The 25,089-nt window shown below is 36.2% G+C and overlaps 1 protein-coding gene across 1 annotated transcript; it reads left to right on the top strand.

Annotated features, from left to right (window-relative positions):
* The first annotated feature begins 1,582 nt into the window (after positions 1 to 1,582).
* Positions 1,583 to 17,660, top strand: LOC106073851 (uncharacterized). Its single transcript, XM_056025512.1, has 5 exons — positions 1,583 to 1,667; positions 7,159 to 7,768; positions 10,009 to 10,472; positions 11,081 to 11,212; positions 16,024 to 17,660. Coding segments are annotated over exons 1-5 (1,950 nt in total). The 5' UTR covers positions 1,583 to 1,665; the 3' UTR covers positions 16,766 to 17,660.
* Positions 17,661 to 25,089: the final 7,429 nt, after the last annotated feature.

Here is a 25,089-nt window from a genome sequence, read left to right as displayed (position 1 = left end):
AATAAATCAAAACCGATGACTAAATCAAATAGTAGACCTGGTATTGAATCGAATGTTGTGCCCCTCTTGGAGTTTGTGGAGGGAACGGCTTACGGAATTCAGGGGCGGAAACATTAAAGTTTTGATTGGATTGATAAGAATACTGGGGAATAAAAGGATTTGAAGTTGACATAGGAGTAGAAGAGCCAACTGGGCTTAAATTCATACCCACTACTGAGTGTAGTTTGGCTCAGTCTTGGGCCCCACTCGACACCCAACTCTTACCTGTGGCTCCCAGTAGCCGAAGCATGCGCAGTGGCCACAAACCCGGAAACGGCTTTGACTGGCCGGCTAAGCTACGTGGAAGGTACCTGACGTGTTCATGACACTCAGAACTCTAGAGGTTTTGTCAACCTAACATGTGAAGTCTGGACTTGGCGGCATGTGCGAAACGTCACACAACTTAACAAATCGGACAGAAAGACAACTACCAGCACAGTGCTGTAGAGCAATCTAGAGCAGGACAAGACACACAGAATGTCTATGGTCATCCACTGCACCCAAACTCGACCCCGGACGTCTTGACCAAATCTTGCTTGTGGAAAAGGATGGGCTTTTGGGGGATAGGGGGTGAAAGTGAGGTCGACGTGTTGCGCGAATTCTCCTTACTTTAATCAAAATTTTCAGCGCAAGTCACTTAGCCATCCCCTCATAGTCCTCTCAATGTTTCTCAAACTTTTATCCCAGACGCCCCAGAAAAAATGTACTAACTTTCACACCCTCATCTCTATTAACCAGCAAGGGATTCCCAGGATTAAACGTTTTCTTGTATTCTAAACTTTAGTAATTCATCCTTCAGGGGTCACACTATTTATATTCTCAAAGCTAGAAGGGCGAAATAAAGTTATAAGTCGAAAGACGGGCCGATATTGAAATGCTCGAGGTATTAATTGCAGCGGAGTTGTCTGTGATGGGCTTAATGACTATAATGCTTAGCAATGAATCTGGTAGCGGGTTTTTTTGTTTTCGCAAAAGACGTCAATAGATCGATGGTACGTGACCTGTTAGTAATCTGACCGTTCCCAAGAAAGAACGAGGGGTAGACTGTAATGTCGCAATGGTCAAGACTTACTGAAATGTCTTCTTTAAAAGACACAACTGAAATGTCTTCTTTAAAAGACACAACTGAAATGTCTTCTTTAAAAGACACAACTGAAATGTCTTCTTTAAAAGAACGTTGTAAATCAATCTTGTTGGGACGACTCTTGAGAAAACTGTATTTAAGCACCTAACCTTTTACTTAGTAGACTAATTTATTAATGTTATTTAATAAAACATTGGTGGGAATGTCGTGCTTTTTTTATATATTTGATTAATACTTAAAATGGATTTATAACTACAGTGTAAATACACCTTTTTTTTTTGTTCTTAAAAAAAAAATAACACCTTCGCACACCCCTTTTCTGCAAGTCGCACTCCCATAGGTAATTGCGCTCCCGCAGTTTGAGAAACGCTGATTTAAGGAGTGCGCTATGACGTTACACATCTGTATGAACAATGGTCACCGAGTGGCTAGAGATCTACACACTTTGACCAACTTAGCGATCACCAAGAGAAACTTTTTAAAATATCGGACTCTGTATCTTGTGTTTTTTTGTGTCAATACTTCAGAGTTTGCTATTAAAAATGTAAGTATAACATTGTCCTTTCCTATGTTATACATAACAAATATTATTAATAAATAAGACTCCAGTAGGTAACAATTCACTACAATCAATAGTATAGTACCGTTTGAATTCGATTAATGTTAAAGATATAAATATATACATAATTAGATCAAATATCAGGTAAACAGTGTTTTCCATATTATAGCTCCTACTAACATCTCGCACGTTTCAAGAATCTAACGGGGCACTTCCCTTTATTCTTTACGTTTGATTATTTCCTATTTGTTTTAAATAAAACATAATCAAAGTTCAAACATATTCTTAATATGTCACTATTACTTATTGCTTAGTAAAGAAAAACAAACACTATATTTTAATACAGACATAAGCATAACAAAATTGAAGGTTTATTGAATGGCGATATTGCGCCCTTGAAGAGCATAACTATTTGATAACGGTAAACTGAATCCTAATATTTGGTGTGGCGTGAAGTCTGTTTCTATACTTAGACTTTGTTACACATAGGATTTCTGGAGTGTAAGTGAAAGTGTGTTTTGATTGGTGTACACACTAAACGCTCCCAGAAATCTTTGAATGGTTGATCCGTGCATCTTTATTTGAAACTGGAGTCAGAATCTAGATCAGTTCTAGGTTCATAGTGATGTTATAGATTTTGTTTTTCCGTATTGAAAAGAGCTAATGAAAACATCCTGTCTGTCTGTCTGGTAAAATGTTTGTACACGTTATTTCTCACACACCCAATCTCGGATCAAGTTGAAATTTTTCACAATTATTTCTTTTACAAGACAAAACAAGAATCAATAAAAAAAATTAACAAATTGATTAATTAACTATTAGTAATTAAGTATTTTGTTTAGTATCTCGAACAAGGGACAGAAATTGTACTTGTCTGAAGGGGTGGTATTTTATCTTATATCTTAAAGACGTTAATTCAAAAAAAGACGAAAATTACGTCCTACGCATTTCATGTGTCAATCTAGTCATACATATTAATCAATGACTTAAACTCTGCTTAGTCGTTGGTTTTCCTGGCTGTTTGCATTCCATTCTATAATGACATTATGGAAGAAGGAGCACTTGTACGAATTTGTTCTAGCATATGGAATAAGAAATGTGCCTTTATCTTTGTGTATTTCTTGAGTATTTCATTAGGTTTTGTTTTTCCATTTTTAAGTTATAGTTTAGTGCTTTATGTATTATAGCTACTTTACTTTTGATTATTTTGTTCTGAAGTGTTTAGAAATGTCTAATAAAATTACATCTATTTGCTCACTATTATCTAATCTATTTGAAAAGTCATCAATTAATCCTATTAATTGAGTTTCACATGACCTACATATCCTGAAGCCATGTTGGTATTTAGTGATGACATTATCTTTATCTAGGTCAGTGATGCCCAACCTAATTTGTTTTGCGGGCCATTTTAATGTCCAACACTCGTGTCGCGGGCCATATCACCAAAAAGGTACAAAAACGAAATTTAATTGACCTCAAACTATTTTATTAGAAACCCGTGGATCTAGTACTTACATTAATTAATTAGGCATTTGAGTTTTTCTTTTGTTTGCGGTTCAAATCAAGAATTCGCCAAAAGTGTTTGTAATTTTATTTATACGTTGTTGTTGTTTGTTTGTTTTTGTTTGTTTGTTTGTTTGTATGTTTTGTTTTGTTTTTCAAAATAGTCACACTTTCTTTCTAAAACAAATATGTTGACATAGTATCATTTTAGACAAAAACAACAAAAAAAAAACAACAAAGACCTGTACACTTTTCCTGGTAGATTCTACATTTCGAGTCCCAGTTCATTAACACACAATCCATCAGAGAAAACGTGAGGTCTAACTTAGGTAAACATTAATTTTCAATTAAATTTTTAAAAAGGGAATTGTGTACAATTTGTGCTGATGTTTCGGCGGGCCGGATAGAATCACGTCGTGGTCAGGATTTGGCCCGCGGGCCGTATTTTTGGGCACCACTGATCTAGGTGGTTTGAAATGTTGCAACATATTATGTGTTCTAGTATTTTATATGTGATGCTGGTGAGTGATACTGGTCTGTAGTTCCACGGATCGATTTTTCTCTGTTTTTTTTTTTTTTTATAAATTAGGGAAGTAACATTAGCTTCTTTCCAATCTCTAGGTAACCTGTCCAGATTTAGCGATGCCTGAGAAAGTATTTTGAACACCTTTTGGTTTTATGCAAGCTAATAGTTTTTTAATCCAATTTTCTTGTAGCCTACATTTATAGCTCCTATGTTTTCTACTTGGTTTAAATTTATTAATATGTATTTGTCTCCTGGGGCTGCAAAATATTTATTATGAATGTTTGCTTTGATTTGATTTTCGTTATGTGTTATCTTCGCCTCTTAATGGGGATACTTCTGTTGTTTCCATTTTTTTTTTAGATTTAATGTATGACCAAAAGTTTTTATTGTTGTCTTCAGATATTACTTTATTATTACTTATTATTATTACTTTATGTATTCACTCTGCAGCTGTCTGCCAACTTTTTGGGTTAGGTGTTATGGTTTTATGGTAGGCTACTCTTTATGGAATCTTTCTGCCTTACTCCCCTTAAAATTTTAAAGTAAGTTTTCACTTCTGTTTACAAAGTTTCTTTACTTTATGATTAAATCATCTTTTATTTATTTTGTTTAATGTGTATTTTGTTGGTATTTGATTTTCTAAGATGGCTTTTAACTGGTTGGATAATGTCTTTTTCTGATAAGAATGTTTGTTGAAAGTTGAATGCAGCTTGGTGTAGTTGTGTCAGGTAGCATTGTTCCATAGAGTGCTATGCCTTTTGAGTTTTATATTGGTTACTGCTCTCATTTGACTGTGTATTTTAACGATATCATGGTCAGATATTCCAGAGATTATTTCATAATTTACCCCTAATCCAGGTCTTTTAGCTAGAAGTAGATCTAATATGTCGTTTAGTCTAATTGGGTTTTTTAATAATTTGATCTCAATTTAAATTGTGTATTGTTTCTATGAATATCCTTAAGGTTTTGATGGTGGTATAAGCTGAATTAGTCCCCTTTATAGTTTTTCATGTGAATCTTAGTGAACACAAGAAAAATAGAACAAGACTATAGAAACAAAAGATAACTATACAATCTTACGTGTTCATAAGCTCTCCACTAGCAGAGTGATTACCGTGTTGGCTTGAGAAGCCTGAGAAGGCTTGAGCAATGAGTTCCGATTTTTATTGCTAGTCTAGATCTATTACTAATTTAATTACATGACTGATCCAACCTAATTGATACAAATATGCTTAATAAAAGCTTTGTTTTTTTTTTTAAATTATTTTTTTTTTAATTTGTTTCCGCATTTACTTAGAATTACTTGACGTGTATCCCTACTAGTTATTTACTCCAACCGTTCACGGAACACCTAATCAGACATCGCGAAATTTTCAAAAAACCCTAGTGTTTCTAGGAACTTAGTTTGGGAAACATTGAGGTAAAGGGACTACATGTAATAATTCTGAACAATTTAGTACAACTTGTCACTCAGCCCCCTGGATGACAAAGTGGTCATCATCGAACCACGATGGACGAACTATATATTTTTCAACAGATTAGACCAAGTAAATTAGCACATAGGAATGCTTTGCCGAATTAATGTGACAATTGCTGCTACCAAACGTGTATACATAATTGATCTTAATTTTTGATAAATCATACTACTTTATATATTAAAATAAAAATGGAAAATATCCCAGAATACAGCTCAGGAGAAGACTCGGAGATGAACTCAATACCATCTGCCATGCAGGAACGACGTGCTCCAACAGAAATGATGGCATCGACTTCCTCGCAACATTCAAATGATCAAGATCACGCGATACCCAACACTGCTGCATTCCAACGAGCTGCCGAAGTTGGCGTGAAGAGAACATCCTTATCTTATCTTATTTTATCTTATATAATACAGACGTTACTTCAAAAAAGAAGATGATTACGTCCTACGCGTCATGCATTTAGTCATGCATGATTTAAATTCTGCCAAAACACTGGTTTTGCTGGCAAGCTCAGGCAACCCATTCCATGCTCTAATAGCACTAGGGAAGAAGGAGTATTTGTACAAATTTGTCCTAGCATATGGGACGAGGAATGTGCCTTTATCTTTGTGTCTTTCTGAGTATTTTATTAAATTTTGTTTTTGTATTTGAAGATTATGGTTCAGTATTTTATGTATAATTGCTTCTTTACTTTTGAGTCTTCTGTCCTGAAGGCTTTCTAAATTTAGTGATTTTACTAAAGGTGTTACTATAGTCAAATGTGAATATTCGTTTGTTATGAATCTCACTACTCTATTTTGTGTCTGTTCCAGTTTCTTAATGTTTTCTTGAGTTGAGGGGTCCCAAACGGAGGATGCATATTCTATTATTGGCCTAACTAAGGTGGAATAACATTTTAGTTTCATGTTCTTATTTGATTTATAGAAATTTCTTTTAATAAACCCTAATGCTTTGTTTGATTTTTTTTAAAAGTTTCATCAATATGTGGATTCCATGACAGTTTTTCATTTATTATAACAGCTAGGTATTTTGCGTTTTTAGTTTGTGTTACTGGTTTGCCATGAATAAGATAAGTGGAATTAATTTGTTTTAGTTTTTTTGTTACTCTTAACAACTGACATTTTTCTGGTTGGAAAGACATGCTCCAATTTGATTCCCATTTCTGTAATTCATCTAATTCTCTTTGTAAAATATCTGTGTCTTGTGTTGATTTTATTGTTCTATATATTATGCAATCGTCTGCAAATAATCTAACTTTTGTTCCTGAAGTAATGCAATTTGGTAAATCATTTATGTTAATTAAGAATAGTTGTGGACCTAAGACTGTTCCTTGAGGTACATCTGAGTTTACTGTTATCGGTGTTGATTTAGAGCCATTTATTATTACAGATTGTTCTCTCCTTATCAGAAAATCTTTAATCCACTGATGCAATGGGCCATTAGTGCCGAAATATTTTATTTTTTTTAAGCAAACTATGATGGTAAACTTTGTCAAAGCCTTGGAAAAATCTAGTAAGATAGCATCTATTTGTTCACTATTATCTAAACCTTTTAAAAAATCATCAATTAGTCCTATTAGTTGTGTTTCACATGATCTACATTTCCTAAAGCCATGTTGGTATGGTGTGAGGACATTATGTTTGTCTAAGTGGTTTATGATGTTGCTACATATTATGTGTTCTAGGATTTAACATGTGATGCTGGTAAGTGATACTAGTCTGTAGTTTCCTGGGTCAGATTTTTCTCCTCTTTTAAATAGGGGGGGGGGTGAAGTTAGCTTCTTTCCAGTCCTTTGATACTCTGCCCTGGTTAAGCGATGCCTGAAAGAGTATTTTGAACACTGGGGCTAGCTCATTGCTTAGTTCCTTGAGTAATCTACCTGGAATACCATCATGTCCAGACGCTTTATTTGGTTTGGTGTTGGCTAATAGTTTTTGGATTCCATTTTCTTGTCTCAAACCCATAGGAGAAAGTGGTTCAAGCTTTCGGACTCTAACTCCTCGGCAAGAACAAGTGTTTTGGAGAGGAGAGAAACTGACGCTTCTGAAATGTCCACATCACCTCTCTCTGATGCGTCACTTGCTTCTGGTGCGACAGCGTCTTCAAACAATACCATAGAATCGTCTCGGAGTATGCATTCATCTTTAGACAATTCCATGGACTCGGTTTCCATTTCTTCCGAATCTACAGAATATTTTTCCAGTTCCTTGAGTGACCCTGAGTGTTTGTCTAATGTCCCATGGTCTATTTATAATGTACAAGAATATTTTCGCGATGGGCCAACATCGCCATGCAGTACATCATCCGCATCTATTACCCCAACATCTGCCTCAGAATGTCCTTCAAGATTTCAGCACTTGTATCTGACGCGAAATGTCGCCTTCTCCGAGTTGGATTTAATAGATGAGTACATTAGAGAATGTCTAAAAAAGGAGAATCGGCTTTTGAATGAAGCGAAACGTAATGATTCCAATATTCCCAAGACTTCCGAGACTTCAAATAAACTTGGCCGTAGCAAGAAATCAAGAAAGCGAAGCGCTGACTCTGATGACTCTGATGACTCATCAGAAAGTGAGGTGAGTCGAAACATTTTTATTCCTTCGGTAGCAAAATAATTTTTACATTTTACATTTTTCCGGGCATTTTATCAACGTGCATATTTATGACAAAAATGCATACCTATGCCAACACCGCATACGTATGCCAACACTGCATGCCTATGACAACACCCATGCCTATAACAACACGCATGCCTATGACAACACCCATGCCTATGACAACACGCATGCCTATGACAACACCCATGCCTATGACAACACGCATGCCTATGACAACACGCATGCCTATGACAACACCCATGCCTATGACAACACGCATGCCTATGACAACACCCATGCCTATGACAACACCGCAAGTGTATGCCAACACCGCAAGTGTTTGCCAACACCGCATACGAATGCCAACACTGCATGCCTATGACAACACCCATGCCTATGAGAACACGCATGCTTATGACAACACCCATGCCAATGACAACACGCATGCCTATGACAACACCCATGCCTATGACAACACGCATGCCTATGACAACACCCATGCCTATGACAACACGCATGCCTATAACAACACCCATGACTATGACAACACTGCAAGTGTATGCCAACACCGCAAGTGTATGCCAACACCGCATACGTATGCCAACACTGCATGCCTATGACAACTCTCATGCCTATGACAACACCCATGCCTATGACAACACCCATGCCTATGACAACTCGCATGCCTATGACAACACCGCAAGTGTATGCCAACACCCCATGCTTTTGACAACAGAAGAATACAGATGACTACACCACATATCTATGACAACACCGCATGCCTATGAAAACAACTCATAACTATGACAACACCACATAACTATGTTAAAGCCTACTTTGGTGATTTCCCCTTAATGCAATGTCTCTTACATTACTCTTCAAAGTTCATTCACAGAAATATCTCAAGTTTAGATTTTCTCTTCCGTAAGTTTTTACCAAAGCACTAAATGTTAATCTCTATTGACCTCTTTGGTATTGTTTTCGTGCGTAGCATTTCATAATATATCAAACAGTACAGAATAAAGATATAAATCATTATTTCCAACATCGATTGCGCAAAACAAAACAAAACAACATCGCATGCCTATGACAACACCGCAACAACAACACCGCAACAACAACAACAAACAACAGAAACCATACTTTCTAAATGTCCAGGCCATACCAAGTGAAATGTTAGTCGTACATGTAAACTATTATTAGAGTAACTTATCACCTTTTGAATTCAAGTGACAGAAATGGGCACTAAATACGCTGAAGTTTACATCATTTATGACTATTTTATTATTTATTAATATGTATTAAGTAAGAATAAAGTATATTATTCATGCTGCTGGTAAATTCATCGGCAAAAAACAAACCCCATTTGGGCAGCTGTTTGAGACAAACATCCATAAAAAAGCTAAAAAGATTTTAAAAATAAAAAATCACCCTTTTGGTCAGGATTTTGTGATTTACCATCACAAAAAAGATACAAGACAAATTTTCTTACGGACAATAAAGATTATTATTATTATTATTATTATTATTATTATTATTATTATTATTATTATAATTATTATTATTAAAGTCATTTAATTGGGTATATCACATGCCAAGATGTTTTTATACGAACACATCTCTTGCTAACACACACACACAAACACACACACAAACAAACACACATACAACCATTACGAGAACATGTAACATCTCTTAACGCTAGACAGCTTATTAAGTCAACACATGACATATACAAGGACATCTATTTATACATACATGCACCATCTCTTTATACCTTCATATGGCATCTCTTTAAACCCACAAATGGCATCTCTATCTACAAGTGAAATCTCTTTATACCTATACCTTTCTTCTCATCATATCTTCACATGACATCTCTTTAAATGTGACATCTCTTTAAATGTGACATCTCTTTAAATGTGACATCTCTTTATACCTACTCGTGACATCTGTTTATACCTACATATTACTTCTCATATCTTCACATGACATCTTTTCACACGTGACATCTCTTTATACCTACACGTGACATCTCTTTATACCTACATATTACTTTTCATATCTTCACATGACATCTTTTCACACGTGACATCTCTTTATACCTACACGTGACATTTCTTTATACCTACATATGAGTATGACATCTTATTATACCAACACATGTGTGAGCATTACACCTTAATTTACATTTTTTTTCCTGATGACTATTTCCCTAGACTGAAAATGGTCACACCGATTCCGAGTACCTTAACACTGTGTATTACGACATCCCGTACCTGCCTAAGATCAAGAGAATCACAAGTGAAATGATGGAGGCGAGCGATGACATTGACGGTCTAATTTTGCTGAAAAAGATGCACGATGACATGCGGAAAAATTGGCGCTTCGATCTCTCCTTCAGCGAATCCATCAGCTTCATGCAAAGTATTAGGAGGCGGTACGCTCCGTTTATGCCCAGTCTCTCCAGTCACATTGAATCTCCTCCCGATTCCCCTGAGAAATCCCCCAGAAGTAAAGTCCCCAGACTTTCCATGGAGGAGGAGTTCGACGTGATTCTCGACTACATCAGAGACAAAGAATCGGAAGAGAGTTGCAGAGTTATGAAGCTTGCTGCATCTCAGCGTTCAGGAGTCTTACAAACGATAGGAAGTGCATCCAGTACAGGCCTCTTCCTTTGGAGGTAGGTCTGAATTGTTATATCTATGTATTTGTTGTTACATAATAAGTGTGAGAGCAAAAGTGATGAATTTGTAGAATGTCAACTGCAAGTGAGCAACAGGAAACAAAACGATGACCAAATAAACGCTTGATCACTACTCTCCCCCTCATTGCATCACACGAGGAAATAAAGGCCTATATTGCATCAGCCTACGATATTTTTTTTTTACAAAGCCTATAACAATTCACACTGTCTAGTAAAAAGTGTGTACAATTTATTTCTCCCACACCCATTCTAGGATCAAGTCGAAACTGTACACAATAACGTATTGTACCTAACAAAACATTATCGAACAAATTAGTCAGTAATTCAAATAATTATTGGTTATTACTTTTTGTTTGGTATCAGAAAGGGTAATAAACCTTACAATGTTAAAAACTTATGTAAATGTGCAGTTATTCCCCTTAGGTAAGTTTTGTTTTAATTATTTAAAAGTATTTTGCTGTGTGTGTGTGTGTGTGTGTGTAATTGACTCTTTCTGTTACTGCTTCTTTTCAATTTTCCTACTCTATTGAAATATAACAAAATGGGATTGCATTTTGTGTACTCTTGAAATATTTATTTCACAGACCCATTCTTCAACCCAACAATTCTGCGAACGTAGCCATGGCAACCAATGGCGTGTTCGTTAACCCACTGCAACAAACAGTGTCAAGGCCATCTAATTCTAATGGCAGGAGTCACACAGCGGCCCAACAAAGGTAGACAATTACTAACATATAACATGTTTTATTGGGACCATAATTACTTTTGTGTTAAAAAACAATGTAACAAACTTTGTTTCGAATGACCTGATCATTAACTACTACAGAAGAAACAACTATTTATAACAATACATAGAGTCCAATAATAAAAAAATAAGCGTGCAATAAAATAAATCACACAATAAAAAGAGCGGACTGTATCATAGTATATAGTCAATATGCTTAGCCGAGGGTTTATAATTTTCACTTTCACTTTCCCGAAATTAAATCCCCTCTGGTATTTTGTGACTTTAGGTTAGTGTTAATTTAGAATATCTTGCCATGAAAATGAAAGTAGAGTGTGAAAATGGGTTTACCAGTTTAGCCAATATATTGATATCAATGTTTGTTACACGTGTGTTCTAGTCTAAACAGAAAGCATTTGTAAATTTAGGGTGACTACATTAGTCCGTCTGGTCATCATTTTTCTAATCTCTTCAATTTTGTTTGGTTCATCACCTTACCAGTGGCGGTTCTAGAGGTTTGGAAGCCAGGGGGGGGGGCTTGGTTTCTTCATTGACCATGCATTTGACATTCGACATCAAGATACGAGATAATTTACTTAATAAATATATACGTCTAATGTGTGGAATACATGCAACAAGGTCACTAACTTGATAACAATGTGAATAGCAAGATTACATGGCAGTTGTGTAACAGTTATCGTAAAAAATCTTCAAATACTCATTTGGCAGAGACCTTTCAAGTAGGATTTTGGACCCCCACACAACCTAGCTACTAGCTACGCCACTGCTCTTTACTTTAGTATTTCTTACAATTTATCTTTATGTAATCACATTGTGTAAATCTGACAATTGTGGAAGTAGTATTCTATGTGTCAGTATGCCAGCAACAAAGCTAAGGGGAGATAAGCCTTGTGTAGAGAATTAACTAAAGGGACATAAACTTAATGAAGTAACGTAGGCGATACAAATTTATAGATAGAGTAATATAAAATAATTAAATAATAATAAAAGGCTATATCAAAGACTGAAAGTTGGTGTAAAGATTATATAAGAAACTATGTCCATTAATCAATTATAAAGAAAAATGTATAATGGATTGGTAATTAACATTGTCTACTATTAATACCTATTTCGCAAATGTTTTCCCTTCCAAAACTACATGAATCTACTTACACTTGTGGTTATCTTAGACAAATGACAGAGATTGGAAATATCAAAATAATAAAAAGTACATTTTTTTAAACAAAGCTGATATTAAAAAGCACTAAAAAGTGGAAAATAATTATTTTAAAAGCGTTGGGTATGAATTTCCTTTGAATACAAATGCACCAACGCTTTTTTTGTTTACAAATTTTATATCAACTCATTCTGTCTGTCTGGTAAAAAGTGTGTACACGTTATTTCTCCCACACCCACTATCGGATCAAGCTGAAAATTTTGCACAATTATTTCACAGGACCCATACTTTCATAGGACCCGCGCTAATTTAAGGTGTATACATTATTAAATTTAACCATTTATAACACATTATTAAATTTAACCATTTATAACTTAAAAGAGATTTCCCGCGCCCTCTTGTCGATTTACTAGGAGCTCCTGGAAATCTCCCGAAATTGCAAAATATACGGAAATATATAGACGAAAATTGTCATTTTGGGGTGTCATTTAATATGGAAAACGCCAATCCTAAGCGCGATAAATAAAAACGGCATTATGCATTAGCTGTAATTGTGTAATCTGGTCAAAGAAGCTTCTCGCGCCTCAAACTAATGAAGAACTACTTGAGGTCAACAATTCTCAGTAACAGATTAATACATTTGGTAATTCTTGCTATTGAGCGTGATCTATGTAGGAAACAGAATTATTATGATATACTGTATGACTTTGCTACACGCAAGGCTCGTAAAATAATTCTGTACGTAGTAAAGAATGAATAAAATGCATAGACGAATTTATTTTCTTATACAAACTCTTAGATTTTACTCTTTATCCGTATCCCTACCGAAACTTGGCCCCGAGAAATCCGTTTCGAATAGGGCTCCACAATGATCATGTCCGGCCCTGCTATTTAGTGACGGGTGAATATACATAGCAAACAGCAAACAGCTGTACTAGAGAGAATCGGCTGCCCAAATAAGTTAAGAAAACTAGTGTCAGCTTTTCACGAAAATATGCAGGGCATCGTTCAGTTTGAAAGTTCTTCCTCCAGGCCATTCTCCATTAAGAGCGGTGTAAAACAAGGATGTGTACTGGCCCCTACACTATTTGGCATCTTCTTCTCAGTCGTACTATCCAGTGCTTTTAAATCCCTGGAAGACGGAATATACATCCATAGCAGATCCGATGGAAGGCTCTTTAACCTTGCACGTCTTAAAGCCAAAACGAAAAGGCGTCGTATCTTGATAAGGGAGCTGCTGTTTGCCGATGACACGGCACTCGTATCTCACTCACAAGGAGGTCTACAGAAGCTAGTGAACGCCTTAGCAGCTGCTTGTCAAGAGTTTAGCCTTACTATAAGTCTCTCCAAGACCGAAATCCTGGCACAAGACGTCGCAGAAATACCTATAATACAAATTGGGAACCACACCCTTTCAGTGGTGCAGGAATTTACCTACTTGGGTTCAACAATTGTCAGTAACCTAGACTTAGACATCGAGCTGACAAAAAGGATAGGAAAAGCTACCACAGCATTGGCAAAACTCTCCAAGCGCGTCTGGGAAAATGGTAAATTGACCACAGCGACCAAAATCCTAGTCTACAGCGCCTGTGTTGTGAGCACTCTCCTTTATGGCAGTGAAAGCTGGTCAACATACATGTACCAAGAGCACAGATTGAATAGTTTCCACTTGCGCTGCCTGAGACGCATAATGGGCATCTCTTGGAGGGACCATGTCTCCAATCAGGAAGTTTTAAGATTGGCCAATATGAACAGCATGTATGCTCTCCTGACACAAAGAAGATTACGCTGGCTCGGACATGTCACCCGCATGCCAGATGGTAGAATCCCGAAATATATCTTATATGCTGAGCTTGTGGAAGGAGTCAGACCCAAGGGCCGCCCAAGACTAACATATAGAGATGTCTGCAAGCGAGACATGAGAGCCTCAGGCATCAGCGAAAGTATGTGGGAAAACATAGCCAAAGACCGGAGTGCATGGAGACAGACTGTGCGTGCTGGGACAACCCTTACTGAGAACAAAAGAATTGAAGCGGCTTTAATCAAGAGGGATAAAAAGAAAGCTGCCCTGTCTGCTAGCCCTAAATCAGAGGCATACACATGTACGAATTGTGGCAAAGTCTGCCGTTCTAGAAATGGCTTGATTAGCCACACCAAATTCTGCCCCGTCTCGAGATTAAGCCAAAACCAGTGACTCATTTGGGCGCATCCATTGCCTTTCGAGACAAAAGGAGCCATATAGAATATACATAGTAGATTACTTGTTCTTTTTCCATGACTTCTTGGTCTTAATGGTTAAGTCCGGCGCTACTATTTAGTGTTTTTAAATGTATGTTTGTAAAATGTTTTACATGTTTCGGATGTTCCTTCAGAGTTGATGATAGTTTACTTCCTTGTCCATACCTCCCGCGCCAGGCAGCCATCCGTAATGACCGGTGAATACTACTTTCCTCCACCCCCCCCCTCTTGTTTTTTCGTGGAATAACTATCCGCAGAAATAAAAGAGTGATTTTTCCTTTACTTCTTCTCGTCCAAACTCTTGAGCCATGAAGAGAATTATATAGATAGATAGTTTAAATGTCATATTTTTTTAAATGTTCCGGACCTCTTTTAAGGTGAGGCCCCGTGTGGCTTTACTTGCACGTACATCAGGTCCTGATTGTAACACTCATACTTAACACCAGTAGGACTTTCTCTTTCAAAATCTCGCATTTTTTTTTTACACCTGCGTCTGGGCATTTTTAGTTTGCCTGACAGCCAACAACAACATTGGACAGATAACTAAGTAAAGTGTATGTTGTTAGTTTGCTTCCATTTTGTTTGTAACGGATTAAGAAATATTAGATTTCCATTTCTGTACTTGTTAAATATTTATGGTCCATTATTTTTATTACTAAAACAATATTTCATATTATCTTATATCTATTTAATTAATATAACTTCACTTATTATACTTTCATTTCTCTAACCGATTGTTTCATTGCCATTTGTCTCTTTTGTCCCTGTCTCTATAAAAAACCGTTTCTCTAATTGTCTTTGTTCTATGAATTTCTTCGTTTATTTTCATAGTCTGTGAATGTCCCCTCTTTTTTTAGCTTGCCTCTATCTCAATATTTCGGTCACTGTCTATTCAAACTATATTCCTATTACTTATTCTAGACTCAGTGCAACAGACATAGTTTAAAGCTACAGTGCTGTAATGATTAAACACTAACTGTACAATGGTCTTACTTGACTTCAACCCTTTAACTCTTATTAGAGCATACTACCGCAACGGTACTTCGCCATCAGACACTGTTCTGGATTATTCCCATCAGTTGGTTCCATGATTATCCTGTTATATCTGTTATCTCTGCTTCTTGATTTACCGATCACCTCCATGCTTGCATTGGTCTTCCAACTTTCCAGTCTAAAACCTGCCTTGCAATGTTTCCTGTTGTACTTCGCCATAATAATTCCCATAATCTTGTTCTATTTGGGGTTTTCCTGGGTTGTTTCCCCCAGGCTGTAGTTCGATAATTTGTTTGTCCATCAGACACCAATTTTTCTTTTTATTGGCTGTACCTTACCTTTTATATGTTAATGTTATATGTTTATACAATTAAACGCATTTTGTTTACTTCCAGACCTCTGGCATACGTTCGCCCTGACTCGGGTCAACCCACGGGCCTCTTGCCACACAGTTCAATGGAAAGAAACGGAATACAGAAGAAATTAGATTTCATTAACACTGACTGTCAGACTCCGTCAGCGCAACCTGAGTCCCACACAGAGAACTTCTTAGAATTTCTTCGACAGCCTTCAAGCTCAGTTCGATTTCTTACGGTAGAGAAAATGACAAATAGGCTTTTATCTTCATATGAATTCAAACCACCTCAGGCTTTATGTAGACCCACGAGATATCCAGCTTCAATTTTTTCACACACAGAATGGGCTATACATTTAGGCCTAATTGCCAGACCTCCGGATATAAATACACTTCCCAGAACTTCGGATTCAAATATACTTCCCAGAACTTCCGATTCAAATATACTTCCCAGAACTTCGGATTCAAATATACTTCACAGAACTTCGGATTCAAATATACTTCACAGAACTTCGGATTCAAATATACTTCACAGAACTTCGGATTCAAATATACTTCCTAGAACTTCGGATTCAAATATACTTCCTAGAACTTCGGATTCAAATATACTTCCTAGAACTTCGGATTCAAATATACTTCCTAGAACTTCGGATTCAAATATACTTCCTAGAACTTCGGCTTCAAATATACTACCCAGAACTTCAGCTTCTAATATCATCCCCAGACCTCCTGTTTCATGCAGGCTAGCTAGGCCTGAGGACAGAGATCCTTTTGACCCATGAAGTTGTGACCTCGCATTGATTTGAATTCAGGATTGCTTATTTGGAGTTCTTAAACTGTTTTTTTTTTAACAGAATGTCAAAAGTATTCTGAGAGAGAGAGAGAGAGAGAGAGAGAGAGAGAGAGAGTGGGGAGGATGATTGAAAAAAAAAGAATAAAATATATAGATTGACATATTTTAATATTTTTTAAAATCATTTTTTCAGATGTTTAGAAAAACAAATTATATAATTAAAATATTTTAAAATATTTTGCATAATGTTAATTAGCTCTTTTTAAATGTAACTTGCAATATTTGTTCTTATATTGGCAGTTTGTTGTCATACCAATTTAGAATAGTTGTCTGTGCAATAAACACTGATCAACTAAAATTTTAAATTGTGTTGATTGACTTTTACGTTGTCAATTAAACAGCTTTTATAGACCAAGTATTAAATTATTTTTATATAGAATATAATAATTCTACAGTCTTTCAATATGTATACCTTACACTAAGATTTTTAATTTAATTTCAGTCATTCTATAAAGTCTTTCTTTCTTATGTCCGAGTATCTTTGCGTGTGTGCTCGTGTATGTTAGTGTGCATGTGTGCTCGTATGTGTGTTCGTATGTGTTTGTGTGTGTGTGTGTGTGCGTGTGTGCGTGCGCGCGTTAGTGTTTTATTGTAATATAAAACTTTTTATTGTAGTCTATCTGCATATCGTGTAAATATATAGCAACCTATGTATCCATGTGCAATATATAATGGTTGAGACCAAACGTTAAAATCAGGTTTTCATTATTTATTAAGAAAATTGTTTTATGCATATTTTTATGTTTTGTTTCTATGTACAGAACTCAAAACAAATGAAATAAAGTTTAAAATAAAGCAACTTGTTCTTTATCATATTATTGTCCTGTTGTCCTGTCTCAATTCTTGTTAGGATCTAAAACACATTGGCTTACTTGACAACCTAGTCTTCTATATTTCTGTAATTAAATAACCTTATTTAAAAGGGTTTGTAAATGTACTGGATTAAAGCAGGTCTGTTAGCGCTCATGTCTTAAGAGTAGTCTGCAATATTAAACTTTCATCATTTATTTATTTGAATAGGGACTTCTTTTGAAGTTGAACTTTATGTACCATACCTATTGCCTAGGGCTCAATGAACATATCTGTTCTGTGAATTATTTCTTAAATTTTGTTTTTGTATAAAAAAAGAAGGTGAATGGTTAAACGACTTGTAATTAAAAAGGTAAACATTTCAACAACTCAAAACAAACTATATGATTCTTTGAAATATTTATTGTTACGTTCAGCTTCATACGTTAAACAGATAAAAAGTTTCATCAAATCAAAAGTGTAATTATAACAGAAAGATTAACACATGACAATAAATGCAAAACTAGAACTACTTTTCCAGACCCATCATGCACGTACATAACAAGGGAGAACAAATCTTAACTTCAGAAAATTGTATAAAAAAAACAACAACAACACAGCATTCCATATCTATCATATAAGAAAATTTTGTATAACAAAATAATTGTCTCTAAAAATAAAAAAAAAACACAACATTTCAGATCTATCATAAAATTTTGAATAGCAAAACAAAAACAGGTGTACATTACTTATTTGATAACAACTTTCTGTATAACTTTGGACAACTGTTAGCTGAGACTTAACGCTGGGGGTGATCCCAGACTTAACGCTGGCTGTGATCCCAGACCGCTGGCTGTGGGCCCAGACTTAACGCTGGCTGTGTAGCTTATATCGATTCTCATCTTTTGTTTGACGTTGTGCCCCTCTTGGAGTTTGTGGAGGGAACGGCTGACGGAATTCAGGGGCGGAAACATTAAAATTTTGATTGGATTGATAAGAATACTGGGAATCAAAAGGATTTGAAGCTGACATAGGACTAGAATAATTTCTGTGAGCCAACAGGGCTTGAATTCTTTCTGCATTGCTGAGTATTCGAAGTCGTTCTGGTGCTGCACCGCTTGTGTTGGAAGTGTTCCAAGAACTTTGTGAAGATTCAGGTGTTCTGTGGTTATACTTGATCATGAGCCTCTCGCCACTATTGACATGTGGCAAATTGTTCATCTGATCATTGTGGGTTCTGAAAGAAGCAAACAGCAATCCAATCATTAACAATATAAATATCAAAATCATTTTTTTGTGTATTGGTAAATTGAAATTGAAATTTAGAAATACTATAAAATGTGTACTATAAATAAGAAGATAGACTTTTTAAATAAGAAAATATACATTTTTGATAAGAAAATAGACATTTTTAAATAAGAAAATAGACATTTAAAAAATAAGAAGATAGACATTTTTAAATAAGAAAAAATAATTTTAAAGTAAGAAAATAGACATTTTGAAATAAGAAAATAGACATTTAAAAAATAAGAAAAAGGAATTTTTTAAAGTAAGAAAATAGACATTTTGAAATAAGAAAATAAACGTTTTAAAATTACCTTTGTGAACGACCATGTGTTATTTGGTTGCCATGGAACTGGTGCATAGCCTGATCAGAACGCTGGTGAGATTCAAAAGAGGGTTGACTGTTTGCAGGTAGATCCATTGGATTGGTTGAAGGACGGCTGAGGCTGCAAGAATTAAAAGTAATGAGATAGTAAGAACAAAATACTTAGAAACAAGTTGAACTTTGAATGGAAACAATATTCTAAATTAAAAAAAACAAAACAAAAAAAAACGAACAGAGTGATGTGTACAGACTGAAAACTTGCCAAAATTTGTATCACGAATATACTACATCTATCCATTTAAAAATAATCAATTATATTAATACATACACATAGATATATATGTATATTACTTTTACAATTGATTGGACAAATTAGTTTATCTCATGGAAAATAATCCAACCCTACATACTTATACTTGTTTTGAAAGTAAAATCACTTGCATCTATGTGTATTTAAAAAAAAAACTAATAAAATGGAAAATATAAAAAAGGGAAAAAAAGCGCGTTTCTCTAAGGGGAAGAGCTCCACATTTACAGCCACATATTTACGCTCTAATTATTTCCCTTTTTTATATCAAACAAAATCAATAAACCAACTCTTTTTAATTAACATTTTTTAAAAATTGATTTGTGTTTTGTTTTGAACAATAAATAATTGTGCATAGTTTCCACTCGATCCGAGAATCGGAAGTGGGAGAAATAACGTGCATTCCGAAATTCGTATTAGACCGAGAGAGTGAGCCGATATAAACTGTTGTAAAAAGTGTGAAAATATTTAGCTTTAGATTAAGAGCCTGAAGTAGTACCTGGTTTGAAGATTGAGATTTGACTGATATGAATTCAGACAGTGCTGTTGGGACTGTGAGGTAAATTGGACAGGAGCAAATACTCTTTTCGTAGCATTGTTCTGATCCATGGACAACTGAGGATTGTAGTTACTGCTGCAAAAAGTATTTTAAGAAAAATGTATTATTGAAAATGAAAAAATAAACAAAATATTTTAAAAATTTGACGATGACAAATATCTTTTTTTTTTTTAAATCTGATAATTTCCTAGCTGTTTTTTTTTCATTTGCCCTAAATACCACAAGACAAAAGGAAATAAAGTCACGTGGCTACTAAAAGACATTGTACAGTGGACATACTATCCGTAGTCATCTTGCTCAAGTTCTTAAACAGTAAAAACAATGCAATCAATATATATTCAGTAAATTCATTGTTGCTCTCAAATGTATCTATGTAAAATGACACAAATTTTAAATAATTAAAACATTTATTTTACTTTAAAATGAAAAAAAAAAGAAAAAAAAATCTTACCAATTATTTGGTTCTGAATCATAGTTGACAAGCGTTGGGTTTTGATTCGAAGTAACAAACGCTCGTTGTGCCGTCTGGATTTCACGTTGTGCTTCACCGAATTCAGCAGAAACTGATGTCCTTCTGGATGCATAAGGCTGTGCTTGCTGATTGAACTCCATTTGAGTGGAAGTAGCTATTGCTGCGTTTGTGTTATGGCGCTGGTGTTTATGGTAGTCTAACGCAGCATCAGCTGCTGTTCTTTTCAAAGTAATCTGTGTCTGCTGATGAGTTGGTGCAGTAGAATGTGAAGTTTCTTTTGAAATTTGACGCTGATGGAGATACTGGGCCAGTTGAGCAGTAGCAGTTGATGCGTTTGGTTTTTGGCGCTGTTGTTGATTTAGCTCCATATCATTAGACGATGTTGGTGTTGGTGTATGGCGCGGCTGCAGTCCAGAAGTGGGTGAACTTGGTATGCTATTTTGCTGTTGATGACGATGTAGTTGATCTGTATTTGCCGTTGACTGTAATGCAGGGCGGTGCTGTAAAAGGTTGGACAGTTGTGAATTAGCTTTTTTTATTATAGGCGTAAAGTTTGTTTGCTGGTGATGATCACGTTGGGCAGTAGTTGCTGTATTGCGATAAAACTGCAGCTCAGCCGGAGATATTGTTTCTTTTGGTGTGCGGCATTGTTGCTGGTGCTGATCCACTTCAGCAGGAGAAGTTATTTCTTTTGAAGTATGACTTTGTTGTTGATACAGTTCCATTTGAGCATTAGGTGTTAGTCTATTTGGTGTATGGCTTCGTTGCCCCACTTCAAAATTAGCTGTTGTTCTTTGAGTTGAAGTCCAATGGTGTTGATCAAGCTGTAACTTACAAGTAGCTGATGCTTCATTTGGTGTGTAGCTCTGTTGTAGAAGGTTCGCCACTGTACTAGAAGGTGTTGTAGTTTTCGGTGCAGAGTGCTTTTGTTGAAGTTTCTGTGTGGTGTTGTTTTGTGCTGCTGTCACTGTGTTAATGTATTCAGCCGAAGCGAAGGTTTCTTTAGGTGTACGGCGCTGCTGTTGATATTGTTGCAATTCAGAGGGAAAAACTGCTGCATTTGAGGAAACAAATTGCTGTTGATGAAGCTGAAATTGATCAGTAGCTGATGTTGAAGCATATAGCTGTTGTTCGGGATATTTAATATCAGCAGAAGCTGTTTCTTTTGGTGTACGGCACTGTCGCTGATAGTTCTCCAATTCAGCACTAGCGAAATTTGCTTTTGGCGTATTGCACTGCTGTTGATAGTGATCTAGAGTTGGTGAACAATGCTGCAGCTGATGATGCTCCAGTTTAATAGCCACTACTGTTGCATTTGATCTGTATTGCTTTTGATTTTCCATTTTAGCTGTTGCTGATTTTGCTTTTGCTGCATGGCGCTGTTGCTCCCATTCAGCAATAGCGGAAGTTATTTTTGAAGACTGCCCCTGTTGTTGATGATGCTCCAGATCAGCAGTTGATTCTTTTGCCTTTCGGCGCTTATAGCTACGTTTCTCCAATTTAGCAGTAGCTGGTGTTGCTTCTGATACATTGAACAGTTGCCAATGATGCTCCGGTTCAGTAGTAGCTGCCATTGGATCCAATGTTTGGCATTGCTGCTGTTGATGATCCAGTTTAGCGGTAGCTGTTTTTGGTTCAGATCTATGACGCTTTAGTAGATGGTACTCATTTTCATTAGTAGTTGATCCGTCGTTTGCATCCTGGCATCTTTGATTATGCTTCACATCATCACTAACTGCTGCCCTTTTACAGCCCTGAGATTGTCGATGAGCCAACTCAGCATTAGCCGCCATTGCATTTGAAGCGTGGCTTTGAAGTTTATGGTGTTCTTGTTCAACAGGAGTTGATGACTTTTTGATCAGGCAGTGTGCTTGTTGATCTTCCAATTCAACAGTCACAACTGATGCTTTTGAATTATATGATCGACACTTGTTATCATGCTCAGAAGTAGTGTGTGTTCTAAGTAGTTGGCTTTGTTCAGTATCCAATTCAGCTGTGACAACTGTTGCATTTTTGGTTAAGCATTCAAGTTGTTTTGGCTGATCCAGCTCAACAGTAATAATTTCCAGTGCCATTTCTAGGGCATAGTCCTCTGTTGATTGCAGATTAAGTTTATCTTTAATTTCTGACATACCAGCTTTGGATAAATCCATTTTCGATAAATCAACCTGACAATTACCAGAAGCAGACATTCCTACATCAGTTGCATAAGCTGCAGACTTTGCAACCCCTGCATTATCAACTTTAGGCAACTTTTCTTTAAGCATGGCTTCGTCAGAGTCATCAAGAGTTTCAACATCGACGAATGAAGAATTCGGCGAACCTGTTTTTTCAGACTCTTTTCTGGGCACCAACTTAGAATCTGTCCCTTTCGGTAGAGCGCCAGACAAACTACCTTTACTTCGGTTAGCTCGTCTCATTAATGTAGTAGCTTTCTTGAATTCATTGTTAGCGAGCAGAGATAGTTTTTCACATTCAGTGTCAAAATCCATCCTAACTTTAACCAAATGGTCTATGAACCTATCAGCTTTTACAATCTGTTTGGTAACTTTATTCACTTTAGGCAGAAATGGACAGTCATAGTAGATTGGAAAAGAAAGATCTTTCTTCTGAAAAACAAATATTATAAAACCTACAAATATTGTACTATAATTGGATATTCATTCATTTCAATTGAGATAAGGTTAGGTTATCTAATCTCAGGTTGATGAGATGACTTAAGATACATGATAGAACTTTAAAAAAAAGTTTGCCTATAAACAGCAGAGATAGACTTAATATAGTGAGAAAGCCTTTGACAATCTAACTTTAACAGAGCTTAAAGGAGCTTAGATTTCAAGATAGGATTATTTTTCCACTAGTCTAACGTTACCCAAACTAGATTTCTGAAAGTACACGTACCACCAGACTGAGTATTTTTTTATTAGTTTGTGTGGAAAGGGAGTGTCACTTTTTTAAAAAAAATGCTTTTCTTTAATTCTATTCAGTCAGCGTGTTACATGACATACATATAGGTCTGACCTCAGAAACCTTTCAGGGGAAACCATTCGCGACAGACTGACTAGATTAATAACGCTGTTGAAAGCATGGTTTATTAGAGTGTCTAGTTGTTTATATTTAATGTGTAATGTGTCAGTCACTTAATATAGACATATCTATAGTCGCTGTTAGTTACTTAAGTAATGAGTTGATGTTTCTTTGGTGAGTTGCTGTGAAGCGAGTGATAGAAATAAGGGACATCATATAAAGCAATGCTGGGTCAGTTTATAAAGTCGGAAAAAAAAACAATGTATGTCTTTTGGAGTTCCAGTCAGAAGTAAAAGTAACTTGTCTCGAAGGGTCTCGAAAGGAAACTATACTGATTTTCTAAAAATATTTCTTTTTAAATGCACCTACAAATAATGATAATGTGAATTAAGTGATGTACTTACGTGATTTGGAAATGTCTCAGCCAGGTCTAAAGCCATTTCAAGGACTTCGTTAGTATTAATTTCATTCGTCTGCTCGCTGTCGAAAGTGCTAGAGTTGTCCTTGTCTTCAGGCTGTAGAGGCTGAGCGAGTGGTCGTGGAACTTCTGGAACTTGCTGCTGTGGTCGTGGCCCAGCGTGTAATTGTAGATGAGAAGATTGAGGAGGCCTATCAACAGATGGAGTTGGTTGTGGTCGTGGCCCAGCGTGTAATTGTAGATGAGAAGATTGTGGAGGCCTATCAACAGATGGCGTCGGCTGTGGTCGTGGCCTAGCGTGTGATTGAAGTTTAGAAGATTGTGGAGGCCTATCAACAGATGGAGTTGGTTGTGGTCGTGGCCCAGCGTGTAATTGTAGATGAGAAGATTGTGGAGGCCTATCAACAGATGGCGTCGGCTGTGGTCGTGGCCTAGCGTGTGATTGAAGTTGAGAAGATTGAGGAGGCCTATCAACAGATGGAGTTGGTTGTGGTCGTGGCCCAGCGTGTAATTGTAGATGAGAAGATTGTGGAGGCCTATCAACAGATGGCGTCGGCTGTGGTCGTGGCCTAGCGTGTAATTGAAGTTGAGAAGATTGATGAGGCCTATCAACAGATGGAGTTTGTTGTGGTCGTGGCCCAGCATGTGATTGAAGTTGAGAAGATTGAGGAGGCCTATCAACAGATGGAGTTGGCTGAGATCGTTGTTCAAGGTCTGAGTGCAGATCAGGAAATTGGGGTTGCACACTAACTGAAAGTGGTTGTTGGGATTGTGGCTCTTGATCTTGAGTGTCAAGGTCTTCAAGATATCTCTCAATATCATGGAATCCTAGGCTTAAAGGCGCCCATGAGTTGTTGGGAGACTGTTCGGGATTCCCGCGATACATTTTCTGTAAAGATATATAAAATATATTTTTTTTAATGAATAAATTACTTCGATTTGTCATTGTGTATTTTCTCTCATATGTATTCATATACATGCTATCGCTGAACAGCTAAAAAAAAAACAACACGTGAGTCGCCTTAGGATACCAAATAATGTTAGTATTTAATAAAATAGTTTCTTTGACATG

Source organism: Biomphalaria glabrata, chromosome 4, assembly GCF_947242115.1.
Source record: "Biomphalaria glabrata chromosome 4, xgBioGlab47.1, whole genome shotgun sequence".
Lineage (NCBI taxonomy): Eukaryota > Metazoa > Mollusca > Gastropoda > Planorbidae > Biomphalaria > Biomphalaria glabrata.
Note: the sequence above shows the minus strand (reverse complement) of the source record. Positions and strands in the feature narration are given on the sequence as shown.

Bases quoted from the DNA above. Each gene is read 5' to 3' on its own strand.
- LOC106073851 (XM_056025512.1), top strand. The intron at 7,769-10,008 runs GTGAGTCGAAAC...CTATTTCCCTAG, and splicing joins ATGACTCATCAGAAAGTGAG to ACTGAAAATGGTCACACCGA. The intron at 11,213-16,023 runs GTAGACAATTAC...GTTTACTTCCAG, and splicing joins CACACAGCGGCCCAACAAAG to ACCTCTGGCATACGTTCGCC.